Raw genomic sequence first — 22749 nt, 5'->3', positions numbered from 1 at the left:
TCTTCCTGCTAGGCAGGAAGCTAATAGTTTCCCCACAAATTGTACAGGAAGGCAGGCTGTGTGGTTTTTACTATTTATTAACACACCCCCACAAACAAGTATTTAACGTGCTCAAGGCAGCCTTGGTCTGTTTCAGTTCAGAGTTATGTATTTTCAGTCAAACTCCTGCAAAGTTGAGCTCATTCTACATAAATACAGCACACCCGATGAAGTATTTCCATTCAGCACAATAAGCAGCATGTAGCTTTCCACAGTGGTCATCTTCACAGAGTCTAAGCTACTTTTGGGTAAACTACTGTCATTCCCGTTCTCTTTGGCTGACCAAGAGCCCATTCTTAGGAGAACATCACCACCACCTCCCCTGCCCTCCCAGCAGCAGCATCTTCCAGGTCTGCAGAGTGCCACACCTCTATTAATTCAAGTTTTTTGCTGTTCCTTCTCCATTTCCTATCAAAAGAAGGGCAGGTTTCTACCCCTTCGAGACCAAGCTCTCAGCCCAAGGAAACAGTATGTCTTGACAGGCATTCTCTCCTGCTTTCACTCACTGAAGTCAACTCCCTTCTTAATTCAGGCAAGTAAAGACCTCCCTGGTTTCCCCTCCAGGGCAGGAGACCAAAGCTCCAGCTGAGTTTGTTGCTGCTGCGCTCAAGGCTTTTTGTTGCCTGTAAATTCACTTCTACAGCTCAGTGAAGACATTTCTTGAAAGCGACTGTCTCGGTCTGGCAGGTTGGAAGCTAAAGGGGAAACAGAGAATGGCAGATCTAATTTCTCATTCAGCTTCAGAGGAGCAATGAGCACCAGCAGGATCCCATAATCCCCCAAACATCCACCGGAAAGACTTTCTGCAGAGCAGGCTCCGATTGCAGCTAACTGTTTGTCCACCACGACAGGAGGCCCAGGCCTGGCTCACTGATTGATCCCTGTTCACAGAGAGAAGAAAAAAGCGTGCAATTTTAAACCGCATAAAGAATACAGAAGTAAACACATAAAAATACAAAATCTCTCCCCCCAAGTTATGGATGAGGTACTCACTTTGTTTCCTATCAGAGGCTGCCCAGCACTTGCCCAGACTCCTTTAAACCTTGTCAACGCTACACCAAACATTCAACACTTGAAAATCAAGCACTTGCCCATTCCCCCTCCTGACTGTCCCAATGTACTCCAGCTGTGAGAAAACACAGCTTTCATCGGTTTAGATCCATCTTTCTCTTGCATTGTACTCAGGTAGGCCTTACGCCAAAACAGCGCATGGGAAAGCCCGTTTAGCTGCTGTGTAAACCTTGGCGTGGTTCTCCCAGCTCCGTGCTCCTTGTGTGTTCCCTCCTACCTGCAGATCCTGCATCCACAGCCTGCTTAAAATCAGCCTCCCAGGGGGAACTCCACCAACAACCACAAAGTGTTCCAAGGAAAACACACAGCAAACACAGAGCGACCACAAGAACAATCTCGTTTCTCCCCTTTTCCACTCCTTTCATTTTGTGACTCTGTTTGCTTCAGTCAGCTTAAAGCAGTCAGTTCCTTGGGAAAGGGATGCTATTTTAGACATAGGATAAACCACAACGTTCACAAGGCTGTATGAATTATGCACATAGTTACCACAAGAGTGTAGGGTGCCTCTTTCTTCTGGACTTCTTCTGCGGCATTCGAAGTGGAAGCCTCTGCCGAGCTCGGACCTGTTGGTGATGTATCGACAAATGTTTCATCCACGACTCGGAAGCGGATCTCCTCCCCAATGTCCATGTAAAGGTCATGGGCCCCCTCTTCCGTCTCATATTCCCACACCCACACCTGCTCTGCTTCATCGCTGGCCACGCCAAGGGTTAAGGATGGAAACAATCAGTATTCTGCCTGACAGATCACTTTCTGACAGTTTTGAGAATAGACTCAATTCAAAGCCTTTTCACAATTATTTCTCAAACCGCGGTGCGCTGTCCTAGGTTATCATCTGTGCAGTCCAGGACCCCTGTCCTGCTTCTTATTTTCCTGCTTCAAGGTGTATGCTGCTGGACAGAGTTGGGGTTACCCCCACCCCCCAAAAAACTCGAACTAAACAAAACCCCTCAAACCCAAGACGACCCCACCTACCACAGGGAAGGATATTAGACACACCATCTATCTAGACATTACATGATGTGGTAAAACTGGCATCCTGTCTTCAGCAGCAGCCGAGACTAGAGGCAGGGATTACGATGCGGTTGTTCGGGGGACATCATTGCCATTCGTTTCTATCGGCCGGCACAATGATCCTGCAAAACCTAATAAGCGTGAGGCCTGTCTAGCTGTGATAACAGTCTGCGGGACTTGCCCGACACAACGGCTTAGCTTCTGCCACTGAGCACCTTCATTGTTGCAGTAGTGAATGCCTGTTGGGCCAGCACTGCACAATCTTTTGAAATGAAGTAGTAAAGTTATCAAAGGTGATCAAAGGATACAACTTAGCTGGCTGCTGCAGGGATTCTGGTGGGATGACAATATCATCAAAGAATCCAATAGAAACTGTGGAGAAAAGAACTTGATTAAGACTGAAATGATTCTTTGCAAATGATGTACCACAGCAGTTCCTAAAATGCTTTTCTAGACTCATTCTCCTTCCTCTTTCAGGAAGGACATCTGAGATCGTGCAGGAATTATTCTTTGAGCCACAACGCTCAATTTCGGTTGGCAGCAAAGCAACCTCCCAGCTGAAAGTACATACAGCAACAGAGGGCACAGTCTTCATGCCCGCTGGGAAAGGAAAAGGCTGTTTGGAGCAGGATTGGAAATGAAAGCGTTCCAAGAAATGAGTCAGATGCTATAGAGGTCTGTGACAGAAAAGAGCTTAGAAATTACAGATGTAACATGTTAAATAAAGACCAATGAAGAGTTACAACAGCCCCCACCTCCCCCTTGAGATTTCATGATGTTGAATTTCATCAGAGAGTGGACATGCCTAAATTCAGCAACAAATGCAGCCAAGATAATCTTATTGTCCTAACTTAACAACTGAGCAGAGGAGCTCGTTTGCGTGGAAGACTCCTACAAGAAAGGAAAGCAACTCATCAGTTATGTATTCCATGAATCTGACAGCACTTTGTGCTTACATAGACGTTTCCCTGCCATGTTTTCAGGTACAGGAAACGGTCGTGAATTTGCACACAACTACAGGGAAGAGATATCAGACCAACATGAGCTGATACTACCACTTTTAAAAAAAAACAAGTTCTGTTAACTGAAGCGAGAAAACGAATCTAGTCTACGCTCCAGATGGGCTTGCCTGTTCTCCTTTGGGCATGCACGTGAATGACAGAAGGAAAGGGGAGCGCAGACGAAACCATCAAGGGCAGGGGAAGCTGCCAGGCTCAAACTACCAACCACCCTCAGGTCAGAGCAGCGCTAGAGGCCAGCAACAGTCTCTAACCAGCCTACAGACAGCACTGTACAACCCGAAACCACAGTATTCCAAAAGACCCCAGAGCTCCGCAGCTCGTGTGTCCCTAACATCCCCCTAGAAGATGCGGTTTACCGTGAACACCGTCCTGGCTGCAGCTTTTAATCTGTCCAATCAGAATCTCATCCAGGAAGGGATGGAAGACCACGTAGCGGAAATGCACTTAAAAGAAAACAGATCATTAATGTTATGTCCATGTTCGTGAACTACACTCTTTCCACAGGGTGGCAGCCATTAAAAAAAAATCCCACACCCTATATGCCTTCTAAAATGCTTACCCAGTTTCTTTTACAATTTCCTTACAGGTACTGATTAGACAGAAAAATGAGAATTAGAGTTCTGATTCCTAACTGTTTTGTACGAGTTGTGACAGCACTTGATCAGCAGCCTCCTGTTCTCTGCTCTTCAAGCTTGCAAGAGTTTAAGTTCACAGAATGAAACTATAAATGAAGAACATGGAGCAGAACCTCTGCTTTAGGTATGATGTGAGCATTCCTGCACAATGCTTCAAGGCCAAGAATATCAGTTGAAATTATACTTTCGCATAAGACTTCTGCTCCTTCTATCTTTGTCAGCAATGCTGTACTTTCTTTAAATGAAATATTTGCTCTCAAATATTATCAGAGTAAATAAGATTCTCTAACATAACTGCATTTTTCATCCAGGTTAAATAAAATGATGTTTCGAACATAATTTATAAACTGTAAGAATGCTATACTAAGACAATCTTAGCCAAACAATGGTTTCGAGCAATTTAACGTAATTTTAGCACATACTCTGTGCTCCTCTTTTACATAAAATCAGCCAGTAGATTAAAGAAAGAGTTATTAGCAGACACAGCAGGATTTATTAAAGTGCTACCCCAGATTCTGAAAGCAGGAGACTTTTTTCCAAGCTCAGAGAGAATATATTCACTTGTTTCAGTTCAAGGAGTAATTCTAAGTTAAAAAGCTGAATGGAGATTAAAGCAAGCAGGAAAGTCTGCCATCCTCCTTCAGTATTAGAGAAGCTTTTATTTGCAGGGAGTTCTGTTGGAGTTAAAATTTAGACAAGGGGAACCACACGCAGTCAGTCCAGTTCTCTTCTAACAGGAAACATTTGATTTGCTCAAGCTACGCTTCCACATTGAAAATTAAAGCTAGAAAAAATGCATCTCTTTCCAGATTAAAGAAATTTATTTTAACTGAAAAAAACATATTAAATTTGCTTTTATGCATTTTCTTCCAATTTTTACTCAGACGGATTTGCCAAAAGTCAAAGTAAAAGAATTAGTCACTTCTTATTAAAAAAAAAAGTCACTAGAAATGTATGCTGAACCAGATCTGTCTAAGTCTCAAACAAAAACGTAGCAAAACTTCCAGCTAGGAAAAAGCATCAAATGCTGTGCAAATGTTATATTTAGAAACATGTTTCAACATTCTAGCTAGGGAAAATAAGCTTCAAAAAGAAAAAATACTGGAGAAATGCAGAACAACTTATTTTCTACATGCAGATTTCCAATCATTTTAAATTAAATTAACCCCTTCCTTACCCCACACTTATGGCTCTAATTGTAGAACAGAGATGGGCTGCTGGAGAAGGCAAACAGGACTGGCTATTTAAAGCTGTATTTGTACCCAAAAAAATGCAAAGGAAAGAGACTTTTGCCACGTTCCTCTTGCCCTCCTAACAGGAACAGAGTTATGGCTATGAGCAAGTTCCTTTAAACGTACTTTCCCAATTGAACTTAGTTTACATTTCCAGATCACTAATATTCTGCAAAACTATATAACTGAGGACAAGAATATACCTTTGGTATGTGATGCACCATCTCCAGGGAATATGTATGAATCTTCCAACTTTGTGATATCATACAGACAGATGCAGAGGCCGACATTGTATACAACCTGCTCAAATTAAAAAATAATTAAAAAGCAATAAATCAAGCAACCCACCAAGTTAAATCAAGCAAACCATCAAATTTATACACTGCGCACATCTTTTCAAAAGAAGGTAACAGGAGGGTGGCAAGATGGGAGGGAGGCTGTTTTGGTACACTCCTTCAACAGCCCCAGCCCGAACCACACTGCATTGTAGGGGAACCTCTAACTTATTCAAGCGTTATGGGAGGATGTGTTTTCATTGGCACTGCAAAGAGCACCCCCACAAACAGAAACCCTTGGGGTAATTGTCAGCGATGAGAGAACTTGACCTGCCAAGACAGTAAACAGTTGCCCGCAGACATCATTCACCAGCCCCACAGCTTGTCCAAAGGCTAAACATACTTTTCACTAGAATTACACTCTCAGAAGCCTCTAGGCTTGCCTTTGTTTTAAATTATATTAGTTCTGGGGAGAGATGAGGAGAACTCTTGGTTTCTCTGCTACTTCTGAGACGAATTCGGAGCCTACAAAATTTGAGGCACCTACTAGTCATCAGTGGATGAGGGAAGAGTTTTGCTTTTCATAAGCTGACTGTATAATCTGCTGTTCACAACCCTCGATCACTTCAGGTTGCTCTTTTGAGCTCCATTCACAGGCTGTGTTTTGAGATTTGCACCTGCCTCATGCTGAAAGCCGTATGCTAATCACAGTCCCAGGGGCTACACAGGGAAACTGTGACCTCCTCGCCTACGACATAACACTTCTTCATATCCTGCACCAAAGACCAACTTCTTATTGCCACACTGTACTAAGCACAGACCAAATCAGCTACTAACACCTTCATTTCTCTTCCAGTATTACTGTTCTACATTTGTTTTAAAATTCCCAATTTATTGGGGAATTGGGAAAATTAATTTTTTAAAATCCCATCCAATTTAATTGGCCGGATGCATTTGCATCTGTTTTTCAGACAGCGTTTCAGATTGCTACTCTACATACAAACCAGCAGTTACTCTCACTTCTCTTCCATGCTTCTCTGCCCCATCTGGCGTCTCAGTATCTTCCCATTACAGCATTAGCCATTAGAAAAAAGTCCCTTTTGAGATGATACATGGCTGTCTCTTTGTTTACAGTCTCTGATATTTCCGTCTCTGGGGATGGCCTTCACATCTAAACTATTCTGATACCTCACCCACACATCTCATTAGGAACAAATAAAAGGAAGAAACGCTCAGGGATGTTATAATGCCTGCATCAACCGGTACATGACCCACGCTTTACCTTATTGGCCAATTTCTTGTTTAGCTCTTCCGCAATGGATTCATTCAGTTTCCTTTCAAACTGCCAGGGAGGAATTCTTACTGTGTCAGTCATCTCTACCAGGACAAACATGGTGGCGGGGAGCGCCTCTGAGGAAAGAGAGAAGACACCAACAGCCTCAGGAACCGGAGCGCTGCAGGGGCAGCTAAGACCCGCAACAACTGATGCGGGGCGGGCCTGGGAGACCACCCCAACGTCTTGGACAGACCTTTGTGGGGCAGCACCCTGGCTATCCCAAAACGGCGGGGGAAGCGTGGGAGGGGGACGTGGGGGCCCCCCAACGGCCGTTGGGGGGGGAGGGGGAGAAGAGGGGGGGTCGAAGGCGGCCACGCAACCGCTGTGGGGGGTGGGCGGCCAGGCAACGGCCGTTGTAGGGAGCGGGGGGAGCGCACCAACAGCCGCGCCGCTCGGCAGCTCGGAGGAGCGCGGCGGGCAGGCCGGGAGCGGGTGAGCCCGCCCGGCCCGGCGGGGCTGCGGCCGCTCCCTCACCCACCTGCCGCACGCGGAGCCCCGCCGGGCGCTCCCCGGCCTCACGGCACTTCCGGCGCCTCAGCCAATCGCTCTCGGCGGGCGGGGCCGTGCCCTGATTGACGCGGGGCGGAGCGCTCACGGGACACCCTGTCGCGCCCCGCCCCGCCGCACGGAGGCCATTTTGTCCCTCCTCAGTGCGGGGCGGGGCCCCGGCAGGTTACCTGCGGGCTGTTACCTGCGGGTCGGTACCTTCGCTCCCGATGCGGGGCCGGACCCGGCGGGCCTGGGCTGCGGTGGTTTTGTTCAATGTAAAAGTGGAAAGGCCTTCAGCCCTGTGCAAGGCTGCTCTGTACCAGCGCCGCCCCCCCGCGGGTGTCTCTCCGGGCTGCCCTCTGGGCAGCGGTTGCCGTGGCGCGGCTATTGTTTCACCTGAAACAATCCACAATTGCAGTTATTGTCATTTCACTTACCGTTTTCCTAAACTTCAATCCCGACAGGGCAGCAGAGATGAAAGTTTGTGTCTCTCCGAGAGCCAATTCTTCAGCTATTTGCCTACCTATACAGCAAAACTGGGTGGGTTTACAGCCCCCTTGCACCTGGAAGGTATTTTTCACGGCGGCGACTGCCCAATACTTAGATCAAGGTTATTATCAGGTACAAATTGGCATCATGTAGAGCTGGAATAATTTATTCTGAGTGTTAATTACAGAAAAAAATCCCCATGGTATGATTTTGCAGGCCTCGGTGCGTTCTGCAGTGAGGTAAGCAGTATGAGGGATGGTAGAAAAGGAGGTGTGCTAATGTCTGAAATTTGTTGGGAAAAATGAAAGGAGGTTGGTTGAAGTGTGTTTAAAAAAAGATTTGCCAGGAAAACCAAACATCTCTGGCTGACAGTCAAAACTGCACTGTCAGCATAAGGGCTTTGATGCAAAGGCTAAGTATGTCATCCCCCACACACCCCAGCAGCGCGTAGTGGGACAGTAATGAGTGTTTTAGATGAGAAATCGTTAAATGTTGAGCTGTCTTGCAGTGGGAAGGGGACAATGAGGTTGCAAATACCGTGCCTAGGCCTCATTAACGAGATACCTGTCTTGGCCAAGGAGTTTCTGATCTCTTTGCAATTACTCCCGTTTCACCAGGAACTGTTGGGTTGTTTTTTTTTTTTTTTTTAAAATAAACATGGCTGGTCTGCACATGTTTGGCATGTTTGTATTAAATGGGGGGCTCAGGAACAAGTTTTCCCCTGACACCTGAAAAAAGCAGCATCTACCGTCTCAGCAAGGAGCTCTGCTGCCAACGCAGCAGACACCGCTCTATCAGAACACCTCAACACAAATCCCCAGCGTTTCTTGCTCTTCTCGTCCTACTTCAGGGAGCCTTACAAAGGCTTCTTTCTCCTGCGCTACAGTCGCGGCTGCGCTAATCTCGGCACGGCACAGTTTTGCTGGCACGCGTGTCACATCCCTTGCTGTTTTGTCCTGGTCTCACGCAGGTCTGGCAGCGCAAGGTTTGACTTTTAGCTGGAGTGCAGGTTTGCGGGTATCTGTAGCTACTTTTTCAGAAGAGAGAATAGTTCTTGACCCTGTCCCTCTTCTGATGGCAGGGGAAGAAATAGCCTTGGTATCACACGAGGAGGTAGAAGTTAGACACTGTTGATGTTGGGAAGGTGAGCACTCTGGATGCTTTTGTACGTAAGAACTGTAAGGTTAAATAGGGGCAGGGGTTCAAGGGAATAGTAGGCTGAATACCTGGGAGAACATGGGAGATGGAGAGAAGTGGGTTTGGACAGAGTCATATCACACTTCCATTTCTAGCCCATCCTTGAGCTAACGTTTTTCATGCTTCCAATAGCCATGCCCCATTGGGGGCCGTTGGGTGCTCAATACAAAGCAGATGCCTCTCCCTTCAGCCTGATCTGCAGTCCCCAAAAACCAACTGTGTGAGCAGCGGGGCTGCGAGGCCTCCCTTCCTGCTGGCTTGTGTCTTACGGTTGGGTCTTTGGTGTCTCGTAAAGTGCAGGCACCAAGCAAACTCTTCTCGGGTGGGGGCATGCAGAAGCACTCTCTTCTGTATCAGCTCTATGATCGCCAACAAGGGCTGAACCCTGCAGGCTGTTCCTTGCTGAGGATGACAGGATTCTTCTTCTCTACACAGCTACATATTTTGGTGAAACTTGCAAGTGCTTTGATACTACTCTGAGGAAACTGAATTGAAATGTGTGGAGAGAAAGCTGGCGATGGCAGTGTCGGATGAGCTTCATTGCCTTAGATACCAGGCTACGAACACCACCAGAGCTGAGTCTGACTGGCAATTTCTCAGCCTCCACCAGTAACATCACAGGCTGTGGGAAATGATTTCCAGCCTCAGCCTCTGCAGGCAACCCCCCCCGATCCCAAGGGGTGTGTGCCTGGGCCTTCGCACACGTGACAGATGTTGCTCTGTTACCCCCTAGGTTTTCTCCCTGGAGGAATTCCATATTTCATAAGTACCGTCTCCAATGTAAAAATATAAACGAAAGCCAAACTTTGCCCTGTAAAACATGGGTGTTGTCTCAACTCAGCTATTGATAGCGCTGAAAGTTACACTATATTTAACGCTGCAGCTAAGGTATCTTGATGTTGGAGATTGTGTGACCAGCCTCATTTTGCTGAGTGATCTCTTTTTGTCCCAGTAACATTGACACAATGAATATCCACAAATCCGCAGTGCCTTTTTCATACATAACCATAAAGTCTCTAGAGTCTCTCTCAGCAGCATTGGGGCTTTTCCAGCATTTGGGAGCATGGTTCTCGGTTGCTGTTTTTTTTGAAGCTTCAGCTGCTGGAATCCAGGGATTGCACAAGGGCCTTTCTGTCACTCACAGAAAATCCCAGACATTTCTCATTCTCACGATTGTACAGGAAAACTGGAAAATACTATTTGAAGTTACCTGAAGGCTCAGAAACTGGGAGGAAAATGAAAGGAACCCCCAAATTATTTTAAGATCTCCTCTGCCCCCACATCCCCATGGGTGTTGGGGAAAACTGGCTCAGGGACGTTGGAGGAGGTGAGTGGTAATTTGCCTCTAGACTGTTTTGGCCCTACTTTGATTGACTCCAAAGGAATTATCTATCTTCTCACGTACGAAGTCCTCCACGCTCCTGCCTTTGCTTCCGTCTCTGCAGGCATCTCCGGCACCCCCACTCCCACTCTCTGATCAAAGATTCCCCTCCTCTTCTTTTATCATTTTTGCATGCTTTAGACTCTCTGTCTCCTCTGCTGCAGCGCATGCCCAGAGCCACTCCAGTCAAATGTACTTCAGGTTCCCTGTGCCTTTTCCGTCAAGAGCCTTTAGTGACTACGTGGGAGAGTCAGGTTCTGACGCTCGTCTCCTCTGTTCAGTTTATATTGTTTAACACGTGCAGCTGGGCACACAGCTAACCCTGGTGTACCACAGATCAGGCGGGGAAGTACAGGTATTTATGATATTCAATGTACAAATGTTAAACGAATGCCTGGGGAAGAAGAGGGCATGCCCATACCGCACGTCCCCAGCACTCTTCTGGCCTCCAGCTGTTTCCAGCTCAGGACCCTCCTGGTCTGGATGTGTAGAGCTGTCCCCCAGGAGGGGATGGGCCATCTCAGGAGAAACTCAGACTGGAGACTGAGAGCTGGCTGGGTTTGTCCTCCCCTTCTTTTGCAAGGTTTTGAAGGGTAGACTAGGGAGATGAGCCTTGTGGTGTCTCTAGGGGGTGAATGGGGGTCCTGTTTTGTCATGGAAAACTGCTTGAAAAGCCACAAGCAGGGTGTGATGGGCAATGGCAGAACCCACCAGCACTCGGGGTTTCAATGCTTCTTGGTGGTCTTGCCCTGGGCTGCTCTCTTCTGTCTACGGAGCATTTTTCTGCACTATAGTTCATTGACAGGAGAGACACAACTGCTTTGTGATCCGGTCCCTCTGCCCCTGGGACAGCCACGGATCAACTCCTAAGTATCCAGATGGATGGATACAGCCAGGCGGAGCAGTCATGACCCTGTCTCCTGACTGCGCCATGCCTCGTGGCTTCCCACACAACCCTGCAGCCCCGGGGGTCGTTGGTGGAACAGGTCCGGTTGGCACCATTGCGTTCAGCTACTTGGAATGACTCAAGGAAAGAGTCATGTTTAAGGAACCAAAAGCAACCTACGACCACCCCACATCACAAGACGCCCGTGACAGCCCCCTGCAGCACTGACACTGCACCACGGTTGTTCAGGGTTCTTGCAAATTTTATTCCAGCATCACAGGGACCTGCGTGGTAAGGTGCTGGTGTAGTCCACCCTTCTGCTCCAAAATTAGCCCAATATCACCTAAATTCCCCCCAAAGGATGCCTACCCAGCCTGTTCTTAAAAACCTCCAGTGATGGAGACTCCGGTGCTTCCCCAGGCAATCTGCTCGAGTAATTAATTGTCTGTTCTGTTAGAAAGCGTTTCCTAATGTCTAGCATCAGTCTTGCTCCTTGCAATTTAAACCCCATTACTCCTCGCCCTATTCCCCAGCGGACGCAGCAAACGATTGATTCCTGTCCTCATCGCATCGTCCTGCGCTCCCAAGAGAGAAAGTCTCGGGCCGATTTATGACGTTGCCTCTGCCCGCGGAGATGGCTCTCCTGAGCACGGTCACGCCGGCACAGGGGAAAACAGAAAGGAAAGATCTTTTGGGGTCAGGGGGTTGGCACAGTGCACTGCTAGAAATGAGACCCTTAGACCCTTAGGGTTTGTGGCGGCTGCGAGCCTGGAGCAAGGGAGCAGGGTGGTAGGGCGGATTTGCGGCATGTGCCCCCCGTGCTCCCCTGCTGTGCCGGGGGTGACTGCGGCACCCGTGGGTGCCAGGGGGCTGCAGGCTTGGGCAGGCAGGGAGAGTGGCTGCCGCGGCACCAGCTCGAGGTGACAGGGGAGAGGTTTGATCCATCGCGGGGGATCCATCCTGATCCAGACCTGGCCTCCTGGCCCCATCCCCCCCTCCGGTGGTTTCCCACCCCCCATTCCACTGTCCCTGCAGTCCGTGGGGCTGCCCCGTTGCGTCCGGCCGTGCCACTGACACGCGTCACTTTGCGTAACCGGAGCGATGCAGCCCCCCGCAGCCGACCCTCGTCCCCTCCGGCCCCCCATACAGACTTGCTCCTTTAAGCCTAGCTCAGAAATGACCAGGCTGATCCCTCCCACCTGCCCGCTCCCCCTGGCCTGGCCCTGACGTCAGGGGAAGGCGTGCGGATGCGTGTGTGTGCGAGGCGTACATCATACACACATCAGATACCGCAGATCCATCAGCGGGCAGCCGGCAGGCAGGCAGCCAGCCGGAGAAAGCCCCCCAGAGCCGGGCTGCAGGCGAGACCGTTGCTCCTCGCAAGGTAGCGGAGGAGCGTTCGGCCCCGGCGCGCACCGATGCTTTGCAGAGCGCAGCTCCAGGGAGCCCGACACTGCTAAGGAGGTAAGGGGAGGCACAATGGCCATCCAGCTTGCCCGGGCTATTGTAGCTGGAGGTTAAACTTCGCGCACCGCCTTTTTCTTTCAAACCTGCTTTTTCCTTTTGATGGCAGAGAGGTGCGAGGGCGAAGCGTGATTTCCCTCCTCCGGTTTGGTTATTCCCCACCAGCCTCAGGAACAATAACTCCTCTGGGGGTGGTGGCGGCGGCGTTACATGTCTGCTTTGGCTGGGGGGCAAAGAACCAGGGCTTTGCCACGGAGGGCTGAGATCAGCTGGGACTCAGCTCTCTGATTGCTGTGGGGGGGAGGTGATTTATAAAAAATCTGTTTTATTAAAGTGGACTGATAATGATGGGGGCTTGAATTGGGGTTTCTTTGGGACTGGCTGCACTATTCATTCCTGCAGACGGCAAGTTAGACCCACAAAGGAGGAAGGAAGGACGCGGACGAGGACATTTGCGCCAGGTCTTTGAACAGACACTATTCTAATAAAAAAGAAAACCCATAACAAAACAAAAAAATCCCATAAACTTGGTATTTGGGAGTAATGATTATGCATATATGCTTAAAAGGTAAATCAAGCCTCCATGATGGCTTCTTCCTTTGCTTCCCCTTTGCATCTGGCAGCCTGCTTGCTCTCCCCCATGGCCTCCCCGAGAATTGGGCAGCCCAGCACTGACTAAGGGAGCTTTTTATAATCGATCCATAAAGGTGACATTCATATTTTAGCGCTAAGCAGGCTGTATCGTAGGCGAGACTATCTCAGCAAAGATCCCTGGAGTTGTGAGCGTGATTGGCTTAGCTGGGGAGGGGACGCTGTCAGTGTGTGTTCCCCAAAAAACGCCTAGTTTATTTTTCCTATAGTAATTTGTCTCAGCCAAGCGGTTTTTAACACGCAGGGTAGGCAAGGAAATTGCTTTGCTTGGTATTTAACTCCTAACAGCATGATCTGGTAACCAAAAAAGGGGAGGCTGAGGGGCTTTCATTAGCATCGGACAGAGACAGCATTTATAAAAACCTGCCAGACGCCGAGGCTGTGAGCCTTCTCCGAGGAAGGGAGGATGGAGAAATGTAGCCTGGCGAGCGCTGTGGTGGCCCTGCTTGTGGTAACCCCTGCCTGGAGCCATCCCGGTTCCCCAGCTGGTTCCTGCCCTTTACGGCAGCCCCCCGGGAGATGCCGATTCGGGATCTCGGCTGGCCACAGTGTTGTTGGTGGGTCCCTTGGCGCGTGAATGTGCCAAGCAGCTGAAAAATGGGATTTTTGTTTTTGCATCGAGCTCTGGGGACACGCTCCTGCATCTGGAGGGGTGTAGTTCTTCTCTGTTTCAGCCCGTGTCTAGACAGGCTGGGTCTGGGGGGGCATCAGCCTCCCCAAGGATGGCGGCGGGCCAGAACATGGCTTTCCCTGCTCCGTGGGGTGAGGAGATGGCTGCCGGCAGCCGGCTGTGGAGATGGGGTGTCTTTTTGACATACAGAGACCTTTTTGCTACTAGGGTGGAAGGAGCGGAGAAGTAAACCTGTCTCCTAAACTGGGGGCACTGGCAGTCACGGGGGATGGAGAAAAGGTGATGGCGAGCGGCAGGGACGAGCCCTTGCGGGAGCTCGCTGGAAAAGGCAGCAGAAGGAAAATAGCCTTCAGCTCCTCAGCTGGGGTGGGGGGAGCGGCGGCATTCGGGAGACCCGAGCATGGTGACAGACAGCATCCGAGCCGGGGATTTGCAGAGGGACGCAGCAGCGTGAAAGGAAACGGCCCATAAAGGCGATGGCGGGCCGGCCGAAAGGTCACGGTCCAGAGCCAGAGCATGACAGCCCCCAGCAGAGCGGCCGCCCGTCCATCCGTCCATCGTGGGCAGCCCAGGGGTTCTGGTGGATGGGAAGGAGCACAAAGAAGTGCCGCGCGGGAGGGCCGACTCGCCGAGGGCGATTAAGCCAATTAAATATGTATTCCCCCGCCTGGCCGAGGGACGCGTGAGGGGTTTTTCTTCGCTGCCGCTAATGAACGGGGAGTGGCAGACAGAGGCTGGTGCCTCTTCTAAAAGCTCCTTCCCCCCTTCTGGGGGACCTTGAAAGGCTGTTTAGTTAAACAAGGTCACAGCCAGCACCCAATTCAATATGTTTGGCTTTAAAGAGAGGGAGAGAGACAGTGATGTTATTTGATAAACCTCAGACCTTTCAGTCGCTGGTGATGAATGGGGTACTTGGATCTCGAGATAAAAGCTGATGTGTCTACTGCCTGTCTGCCTTAATTGGCCTGGGTTTCCTGCCTTCGCCTGTGAGCGCTCCCGACTGTCAGCTCGGCTCGGAAGCCTCCCCTCCGAAAAATATAAAAGCAAAGCTGGCTGCCTCTGCTGAAGGAAACCAGAGGGCTCTGGGGTTTCGCTCTGAGATGGTTTCTTTGGGGAGGGGTGAAAACGGACGGGGTGGGGGGTGTTTTTTAAGAAGAGCATCCTTCCAGGGAGCGCTGGGCTGGGTGCTGCTTACACACGTCCTTGACTCAGAGGATTGTCACCCCGGGGGACCCTAGGAGCAAAGCTACCAAAGGAAGACAGGGAGGAGCGAGGTGGAGGTCCAGCAGCAGCAGCGGAGCGGGGGTTACGCTGGAAAAGCTTCAGATACCCCGCGGCAGAGCCGGGCTGCTGCAGCCTCTGCTCGCCTCCTCCAGTGACCCGGATTTCGTCCCTGCACCGTATACGTGCGTGGGGTGGACATGGTGTCGTGGGTAGTGTCTGCCAGGTTGGGAGAGATGCGGAGTGGGGAGAGATGCTCTCGGCCCTGGCGGAGGTTAGCATGACTGCTGGCGACAGAGGAGAGGGAGAAAATGCCCCTCGTGCCCCAGGTGCCCGCTCCTTGTTGCCTGCTGGGGCTGTAGCATGGAGAGAGGGCTGGGGTGGAGATGGTGGGGTGGAGCACAAGGAGGGAAGAGAAAGACAGGAGAGGCTTTTCCTGCTCTCCGGCTGGGCTGGGAGGGGAGGAGAGATCAGTGAGGACACACTCATGTCTCCCCTCTTCTCTCAGCCTGCTTTTGCTGTGAGTTTAATAATTTCCTCGGTCCCTTTGTTTGCTGCGGGGATTTAAATGAGGTGGGAGGCAGGGTACCGCCCCGGAGCCCCCCGTGGTGCCAAAGCTCCCGCTCAGCCTCAGCTTCACCGGCACTGGCAAAGCTGGGCATTCAGCCGCCGGGCCCCAAGGCTGACCCCCAAATTTGGAGTGCACGAGCCGGGCGCTGGAGCGGGGCAGAGCGCTGCTCGCCGTGGGAGCCAGCCTTGGCATGGCTGCAGGACGGGGGTCTCTGCTCCAGCCCCTGCTCCAGGGAGGAGTTAGGTGCAATGTCAGGTAGAGCAGGCTGCTCAGGGACGCGTCCGGGGCGGTTGCCTACCCCCGAGGATGGAGATCCCACAGCCCTGCTGTGCCCTGTCCCCGTGCTCATCCCGGTGAGCTGCCGCCCCACTCCAGGGCTCTCTCCCACATCCCCGTGGGCCAGCTGGAGCCCCCCAAAGTGTCTCTGGGGGGCTTGTTCTCCCACGTGAGGGCAAACGGCAGCCCCAGGAGGGGACCCTCCGCTGCTGCCCTTGGGCCTCAGGAGCGAGCTGTCTGCCTCCTCTCCCCCAGCGAAGCCCAGCATCTCCTGCTCCCCACCACCGCTCATCCCCCGAACCAGGGAGCCTTCCAGGGCACCCCAGCCTGGGCTGGACCCACAGGTGAACCTGGGGCAAACCCACTTTCGGTTGCCATTTCATCTGCCCACGCCATTTTGTCCCTGCAAGGTTCCCCTCTTGCACGCCCTTTCCCCTTCACCTCTTATTTTTCTTTTGCCTCTGGGAAACTTCCATTTTTCCAGCCGCTTGTGGACCCGCCGGAGGAAACTCTTTCTCCCGGCGCCAACCAACTCCCTCAGCATACTAATAGTTTGCTTCAAGCATCGTTATTCAGATTAAATACCCTCCATTGTCTCCAATCTGGTGGGGGAACCGAAAGGCCTCGTCAGCGAAAGCGCACACAGAGGAGGCACGCTGTGGTGAAGCCATTTTCATAGCGGCAGCTCCATGATGTGGCAGAGATCCGAGGGCTGCTTCTCCCAAATTGTCCCACTCGTCCAGCCCTGACACCTCCTGGGAAGGCACCAGATCCTGCAGCGACGCTTGAGGACCACATTGCTTTTTGCTGCCCAAAAGCGGCCAGGCTGCTCGCCAGCGCAGGCAGGGCGGTCGGAGGGGTCGCACAGATGGAGCAGAGAAGCAGCTTGGTGGCTGCCCCGGCTTTTGGGTGTCTCGCTTGGGTGCTCCCTGAGCCTCTCCGAGCTCCTCAGGCATGGGGGAAGGAGATGGTGAGCCTGAGTCTGGGAATGGGAGAAGGAGATGCTGAACCTGAGCATGGGGGAAAGAGATGCTGAGCCTGGGCATGGCGGCAGGAGATGCTGAGCCCGGCGGGCCGGGAGCCGAGCAGCCCCGCTGCGGGGTGGGCCGTGGAGCAGAAGGCAGATGCGTGTGCTCCAGTTGCTGCATGGCAGAGAGGAGCTGCTGAAGCGCATGAAGGGTTTGGTGCGGGGGCGGATGGGAAGCCAGCGAGGGGAGAGGTGTTTTGGAGGGGTTTGCGGCCGCGGCTGGAAGTCGTCTCGGAGGGCGGGAGGAAAGTGGTGGCTTCTGCCTTGGGGTGGGACTCTAGTGTGGGCTCTGCCGCCTGGACCTCCGGGTGAAGCTCTGCAGGGCTGAGAGGGGCCAGCTGAGGCCTGGATGGGCACCAAAGCTGGACTGGCAGCAGTCGGGACCCGGTGGCAGGCAGACCCCCTGGCAAGGGAAGCAAGCAGAGGTGGACGAGGGGAACAGGAGTCACCTGGTCCCTCCCCGAAACTTTAGCTGCTCTAGAAACCTTTTCCCATGTCCTTGGTGCCTGCTAATTTCAGAGCGGAGGTGACCCCCTTTCGCATGGCCTCCGCGTCTCAAGGGGCCGCGGGTGAGTCAGAAACCAAATTAAATATTCTCTGGGTTTCCCGGTGTGTGCAGGTGTCATCCCAAAAGATGCCGCACGCCCCAGCGGGGCGCGAAGGGCTGGAGGGGGTGGCAGGGAAGGGGACGGTAACTCCATGGGATGTCGGGCTCCTCAACTCTGGGCGATGGGGAAACCCCCAAGCCTGAGGGGTGATGGAGAGGGGTGAGCCCCCACCCAGCGCCCTCAAAGAGAGGTGCCCCCAAGCAGCTGCTGGCGTGGGGCACCCCGAGACAGAGGCACCCGGCATCAGATGCAGCAATTGATGGGAAGAGAAATCGGCAAAGCAAAGGCTTTCTGAGCCAGCGGCTGCAGTGCTGATCACGCACCAGAGCATCTCGCTGGGAGGCTTAAAAATGCACAACCCCCCCAATTTCATGCTCGGGGTGGTTTGGTGAGGACAGCCATGCCCACACTTGCTCTGGCTCCTGCTCTTCAGCAGGCGACCTGGTCGTCACAGCCAAAGGTTGTGGGGTTTCTGCCCTTTGGGGCTTTAACTCCTTGCAAACCGCGTGATGCCAGCCAAAAGCTGGAGCCTGATGACCGCAGCGGCAGGAGGTTGTGCTTGTGTCGTGGCTCATCTGCGGCGCCTGAGGGGTGTGTGTGCTGCCGGCGGCCCCTCAATAGCCTCCCTTCCCCGTAGGGATGTGCCCGAGCCGCTGGCTGGGCTTGGGATTCAGTCCTAAATCTCATAGCGCTGAGGCAACCTCCAGCGGTGGGGAGACCTCAGACCCCTGATCTTGACCTACCTGTTGTCTCAGCCTTTTTCCTTCACCCTTTTAGCAGAAATCTCGGGCTGGGGGGAGATCTCAGAAACCGGGGCTGAGGGCCTGGGCATACTGGCAGTGTGTGGGCATCCTTCCCAAAATGGTCCCTGCCTGTGGCAGTCCACGCTCAAGCTGCTTCTTCTCCCAGGGCGTGCTTTTTAGTGACTTCATCTCTAATATGTGGGATTATCCTGGAAAATGAAAGAGGAAGCCACAGACCAGGCTCTTTCCTTCCCTTGGGATTGATTTGCTAGAACATCCCGGGTTGCTCCAAGCTGGGTTGGGCTTCCCAGGGCGATTGCCAGCGCCAGGAGTTGATGCCAGTACCGAAGGCCGGCGGCATGCTGCCTGCCCCCACACATGTGGGGCCGGGAGCAGAGGGAGCAATTCCTGACGGCAAACTGCCCTCGCCAAAAGCCCCCCCCAGGGGGCCTGTAACCACCCCCCCTTTGCTCCCCAGGTCACAGGCAGCAGACCCGTGCGCCTGGGTGCCCTTTCTCCTGCTGCCCGCCCGCCCATCCCCAAAACGGAGGAGCCTGCCAGCCCCACCATGTCGTCGGACCCCAGCGCCCCGCCGGCGGTGCCGCCCCTGCACTCCCCCAAGTCGCCGGTGTGGCCCACCTTCCCCTTCCAGCGGGAGGGCAGCCGCATCTGGGAGCGGGGCAACCTCCTGCTGAGGGACCTGCCCAGCCCCCTCCCCACCAAGAGGACCAGGACCTATTCGGCGTAAGTACCCGGCACGCAGCGAGCAGGCTTGGGACTGTCCGGCTAAGCCGAGAGGGGACCGTGGTCACCAGCAGCACCTGCAGAACCCTTCACACCTGGTGCATGTCGCCATCGTGGCGCCCGGCATCACCGCACCCACCTGCCCGCTGTGGGTGGGTGCCATGCGCTGTCTCAGGGAACGCCGTGTTTTCATAGCAAACCTCTCCCCGTGCTGCCCCCCGGGAGAGTGCCACCGGTGAGACATCTCCGTCCCTTTCCTCCCGCAGGACAGCTCGTGCCTCCGCCGGCCCCATCTTCAAGGGCGTCTGCAAGCAGTTCTCTCGCTCCCAGGGTCACGGGTTCATCACCCCCGAGAACGGCACAGAGGACATTTTCGTCCACGTGTCTGAGTAAGTCTGGGGGTTGTGTGGTGCCGGGACACCCTGGGGAAGCTGTGTCATCAGCATGGGGCTGGAGACCCGTGGGCTGGGTGGGGGGGGTGTCTCCATGGGGTGGGGATGGGGCTCTGTCTGTCCTCTACCCCCCATCGCCGATGGGTTTTCTTTCCCAAGGCACAGCTGATGGGTCAAGTGCCTTCCTTGGTGCTGGGTGGTCCAGGGCGGGGGTCTGGCTCTTGGCCTCAGCCCCACTGCCTCTCCTCTCCTCTCCCACAGCATCGAGGGGGAGTACGTCCCGGTGGAGGGGGACGAGGTGACGTACAAGGTCTGCCCCATCCCTCCCAAGAATCAGAAGTTCCAGGCGGTGGAGGTGGTCCTCACCAACCTGGCACCCCACACGAAGCACGAGACATGGTCTGGCCAGATCATCGGCTCCTAGGCGCCCAGGGGAGGCCACCGGCCACTCAGCCCCACGGAGCAAGCCTGCCCGGCCGCTCGTGGGGGGACGCGGGGGGAGCCGAGGTGGCGATGGGGTCGGGGCTGCCCCCAAACACGCAGGCGTTTGCGTTTGGTGTCTTTTATAAGGTTACGGTTTCCTTTCTCTGTGTGTGTTTGTAAGTGTCTGTCGAGGGGGACGGGGGAAGCAGAGACCTCCCCTGCCGCCCCCCAGCTCTGGGGGCAGCGCCGAGCCCCATGTCCCCTTCCTTGCCCTCGAGGCCATGGGGAGCAGGGGAACCCGTCCTACACCCTGGCCCCCCGCCTGCCCTGGTCTGAAGCAGGTGCTGAGAGCAGGAGGGGGCCAGGGCTTGGCTGAGGGGGCTCGGCTCGTCCTCCTGAACCCCACTCTGGCAAGACAGGCACCCCGCTTGGTCCCGCTGCCCACCACACGGCAGCAGTGGGGCATGCCGTGGGGCTGGGGGGAAACGGGGCGGCGTGGGGCGGCGTATCACTGTGCGAGGACTGGGTGGCTGAGACCCATCCCCATCGCTGGCAGCTCACGGCACCCACCCAAGCCATGTCCCTCCATCAAAAGATCTCAGGTCAGCGGTGCCATGGGGAGGCGAGTGGCTTAGAGAAAGAAAAAATTTAGTTTTAAGGGGCAAAGGCTGCTGGCAGGGTGCCGGGGGCACTCGGCGTTGTGCCCAGGGGGCTGTGCCTGGGCGTGGGACAGGGGTGCACTTGGTACCTCTGTGCTCCCCGCCGCCGCCGGGCCGGTAACGCACTTTTCTTGGCTTGGTGCTGACGAGGTTTTGGGGAGATGGCTGCCTTCTCCTTCTCCTCCCCCTGTCCCCCCAGCCCCCTGGGGACTCCCCTTCCCACGCGCGTGCGCGTGTGTGCGCGTGCGTGTGTGTGCACGTCTGTAGCTTGCCGGGGGGGGCGAGGGGCTGAGGGGTTTGAGTAGCCTCAGCCGTGGGGCAAGCGCAGCCACCTCCTCCCCAGCCCCTCGGTGTAGGCAGGGTCTCATATACAAAGCACAAACTTTGTTTTTGGTCTTCTCCGCCATACCCTGGCCAGGCGGGCGCCTGCGGCCCCGGGGAGGGACAGGGCAGAGGGCGGCGGGACGGGGGCAGCATGCACCCAGCTGGGCCTGAACTGACCCCAGGGAAACGGTGCCTGCACCGACGCTCCAGAGATTATCAGCATCTGAAGGGGTTTATTTCGAAGTAGGGCAAGCAGCCCCCTGAGCGGGGTAGGTGACGAGGGCCGGCTCCCCAGCACCCACTTGGCAGGAGCCGCCGACGCTGCTGGTCCTCAGCACTGATGGAGAGGGGCGTTTTCCACCTTTCCTGCTGCCGCTGTTGCGGTGGGGACAGCGGTCTGCCGTAAGCGGGGAGAGGAAGGGGGCAAGGCTGGTGCCATGCGGGACAGCTGTGGATTCGGGAGGACCACCGCACGCTGCCCCAGCCCAGGCTGGCGTGGGGACTGCCCTGGGACCCCGCAGCCCATCTCACTGCCAACCCGAAGCCCGGCTCACTCAGGGGCTGCGGTGACGCCGGCTCAGGCCCCAAGCATCCCCGGGACATGCAGTCAACTTGGCCACGGCAAACTTTGTTTGATTGGTTTTTTTTTTTTCCTCTCTCCTTTTTTTTGAAATAAACTAAAACCCTAGACTTGTTAGTGTTTTTACAACTCTTGTTAGTGTGGCTCCCGTCTGTCTGACCCTGTGTCAACCTTTGTAACATTGGCAATAAACCATTAAAAGTGACTTTCCCATGAGCCCTGCCCATCCCGGCTCTTTGTCCTGTGTGCGTGTGTCGCAGTGGTGATGCTGGTGGCTCTCCCGGATAAAGGACCTGGAGCGCCCAGGGATTTATCCAGGTGGCAGGACGGACTCACCCACCTCCGCACAGCATGTCCTGACGTGTCCCGAGGTGCTCCAGCCTTGCTCGGGGGGAGCAGACCCCGAGCCCAGGACGGGAGGCTGCTGCCCACCAGGATGGGTGACCAGGACCGGGGCTGGTCCCCTGCTGCTGCGGGGATTTCGAAGTGCGGCTGCCTGCCGTCTGGCTGCGTTTCACCCCAGCAGAGCCCGGCACAAAGCACACGCTGCCTCCAACCGCTGCATGTTGTTGCTTAATATGATTGATTTTATTTTTTTTTAAATATACATATATATATATGTATTTAAATATATTTCTTATTTAACAGTTGGTATCAGCCATACAGGAGCTGTCCGTCTTGCACAGATACGGAACCATATGGCATGACAGTCCCCAACGTGGGGCCCGCCACGTCCACTCACTCACGCACACGCGGGGAGAAACCCCCACTCACGCCACGGGCACCCACCGGGAGAGCAGCATCATGGCAAAGGGGTCGCAGGGACAGGCGTGCACCGTCCCCTCGGTGTAGGGCTCCCACCCCAGTGCTGTGCCTCATCCCTGCCCACAAAAACACAGGGCAGGCAGCCTGGGCTCTCGGTGGCCCTGCTTGAGCAGGGGGGTGGGACAAGATGAGCTCCAGAGGTCCCTTCAACCTCAACCATTCTGTGGCTCTGAGACCCTGGGGCTGCCCCAGCTGCTTCTGATGCCATCCTCCTCCTCATCCTTCCAGCAGGACAGGGTCTCCTGGTGGGAGGTGCCCTCAATTAGCCCAAGCTTGGTGTAAGACAGAGACAGGAACGGGGAAGGTTCCTGAGCTTGATCTCACCCATGCACAGTGAGCTCCTGAGCAGAGAAAGCGATGGCTGGTGCCTCGAAGGTCATTCCTGCCTCTGCCCTGCTCGCCCTGCAACTGCTCCCACCCTGAGCAAGGGACAAGGGATGTGCTGCCATCAGGAGCAGCCTTGAACAGAGCCTGCCCTTCCCTTCAAATATGCAAGGCATCTCAACCTCCAAGGCCACCATGGTGCCTCATGCCCTCAGGGCCA

The 22749-nt window shown here is 53.9% G+C and overlaps 2 protein-coding genes across 5 annotated transcripts; one reads left to right on the top strand and one right to left on the bottom strand.

Annotated features, from left to right (window-relative positions):
• Positions 1-61: 61 nt before the first annotated feature.
• POLR3H (RNA polymerase III subunit H) lies at positions 62-7174 on the bottom strand. Of its 3 annotated transcripts, none has more exons than XM_075154212.1 (7): positions 7103-7174; positions 6571-6698; positions 5217-5313; positions 3503-3589; positions 2433-2496; positions 1597-1804; positions 62-920 (listed from the first exon to the last, which is right to left on the bottom strand). In XM_075154212.1, exons 2-7 carry the CDS (start codon positions 6679-6681, stop codon positions 867-869), a joined length of 621 nt encoding a protein of 206 aa, XP_075010313.1. In that variant the 5' UTR covers positions 6682-6698; positions 7103-7174; the 3' UTR covers positions 62-866. The 3 variants fall into 3 exon arrangements, with proteins under 3 accessions (XP_075010313.1, XP_075010324.1, XP_075010333.1); XM_075154223.1 differs by having other exon boundaries at positions 6818-7113; XM_075154232.1 differs by lacking the exon at positions 7103-7174 and adding an exon at positions 7002-7096.
• A 5106-nt stretch (positions 7175-12280) lies between these two features.
• CSDC2 (cold shock domain containing C2) lies at positions 12281-21467 on the top strand. 2 transcript variants are annotated; one of them, XM_075154065.1, is made up of 4 exons: positions 12281-12530; positions 18737-19002; positions 19269-19391; positions 19656-21467. In XM_075154065.1, the coding sequence occupies exons 2-4, from the start codon at positions 18827-18829 to the stop codon at positions 19816-19818; spliced, it is 462 nt and encodes a 153-aa protein (XP_075010166.1). In that variant the 5' UTR covers positions 12281-12530; positions 18737-18826; the 3' UTR covers positions 19819-21467. The 2 variants fall into 2 exon arrangements, with proteins under 2 accessions (XP_075010166.1, XP_075010158.1); XM_075154057.1 differs by lacking the exon at positions 12281-12530 and adding an exon at positions 16488-16850.
• Positions 21468-22749: the final 1282 nt, after the last annotated feature.

This window comes from Calonectris borealis, chromosome 1 (genome assembly GCF_964195595.1).
Source record: "Calonectris borealis chromosome 1, bCalBor7.hap1.2, whole genome shotgun sequence".
Lineage (NCBI taxonomy): Eukaryota > Metazoa > Chordata > Aves > Procellariiformes > Procellariidae > Calonectris > Calonectris borealis.
This window is presented reverse-complemented; position numbering and strand designations above follow the sequence as displayed.

Bases quoted from the DNA above. Each gene is read 5' to 3' on its own strand.
- POLR3H (XM_075154212.1), bottom strand. From the start codon at position 6,681: ATGTTTGTCCTGGTAGAGATGACTGACACAGTAAGAATTCCTCCCTGG. The intron at 5,314-6,570 runs GTAAAGCGTGGG...TAATTTGAGCAG, and splicing joins ACAAGAAATTGGCCAATAAG to GTTGTATACAATGTCGGCCT. The intron at 1,805-2,432 runs GTATCCTTTGAT...TGGCGTGGCCAG, and splicing joins CTGCAGCAGCCAGCTAAGTT to CGATGAAGCAGAGCAGGTGT.
- CSDC2 (XM_075154057.1), top strand. From the start codon at position 16,749: ATGGAGCAGAGAAGCAGCTTGGTGGCTGCCCCGGCTTTTGGGTGTCTC. The intron at 19,003-19,268 runs GTAAGTACCCGG...TTCCTCCCGCAG, and splicing joins AGGACCAGGACCTATTCGGC to GACAGCTCGTGCCTCCGCCG. The intron at 19,392-19,655 runs GTAAGTCTGGGG...CCTCTCCCACAG, and splicing joins ATTTTCGTCCACGTGTCTGA to CATCGAGGGGGAGTACGTCC.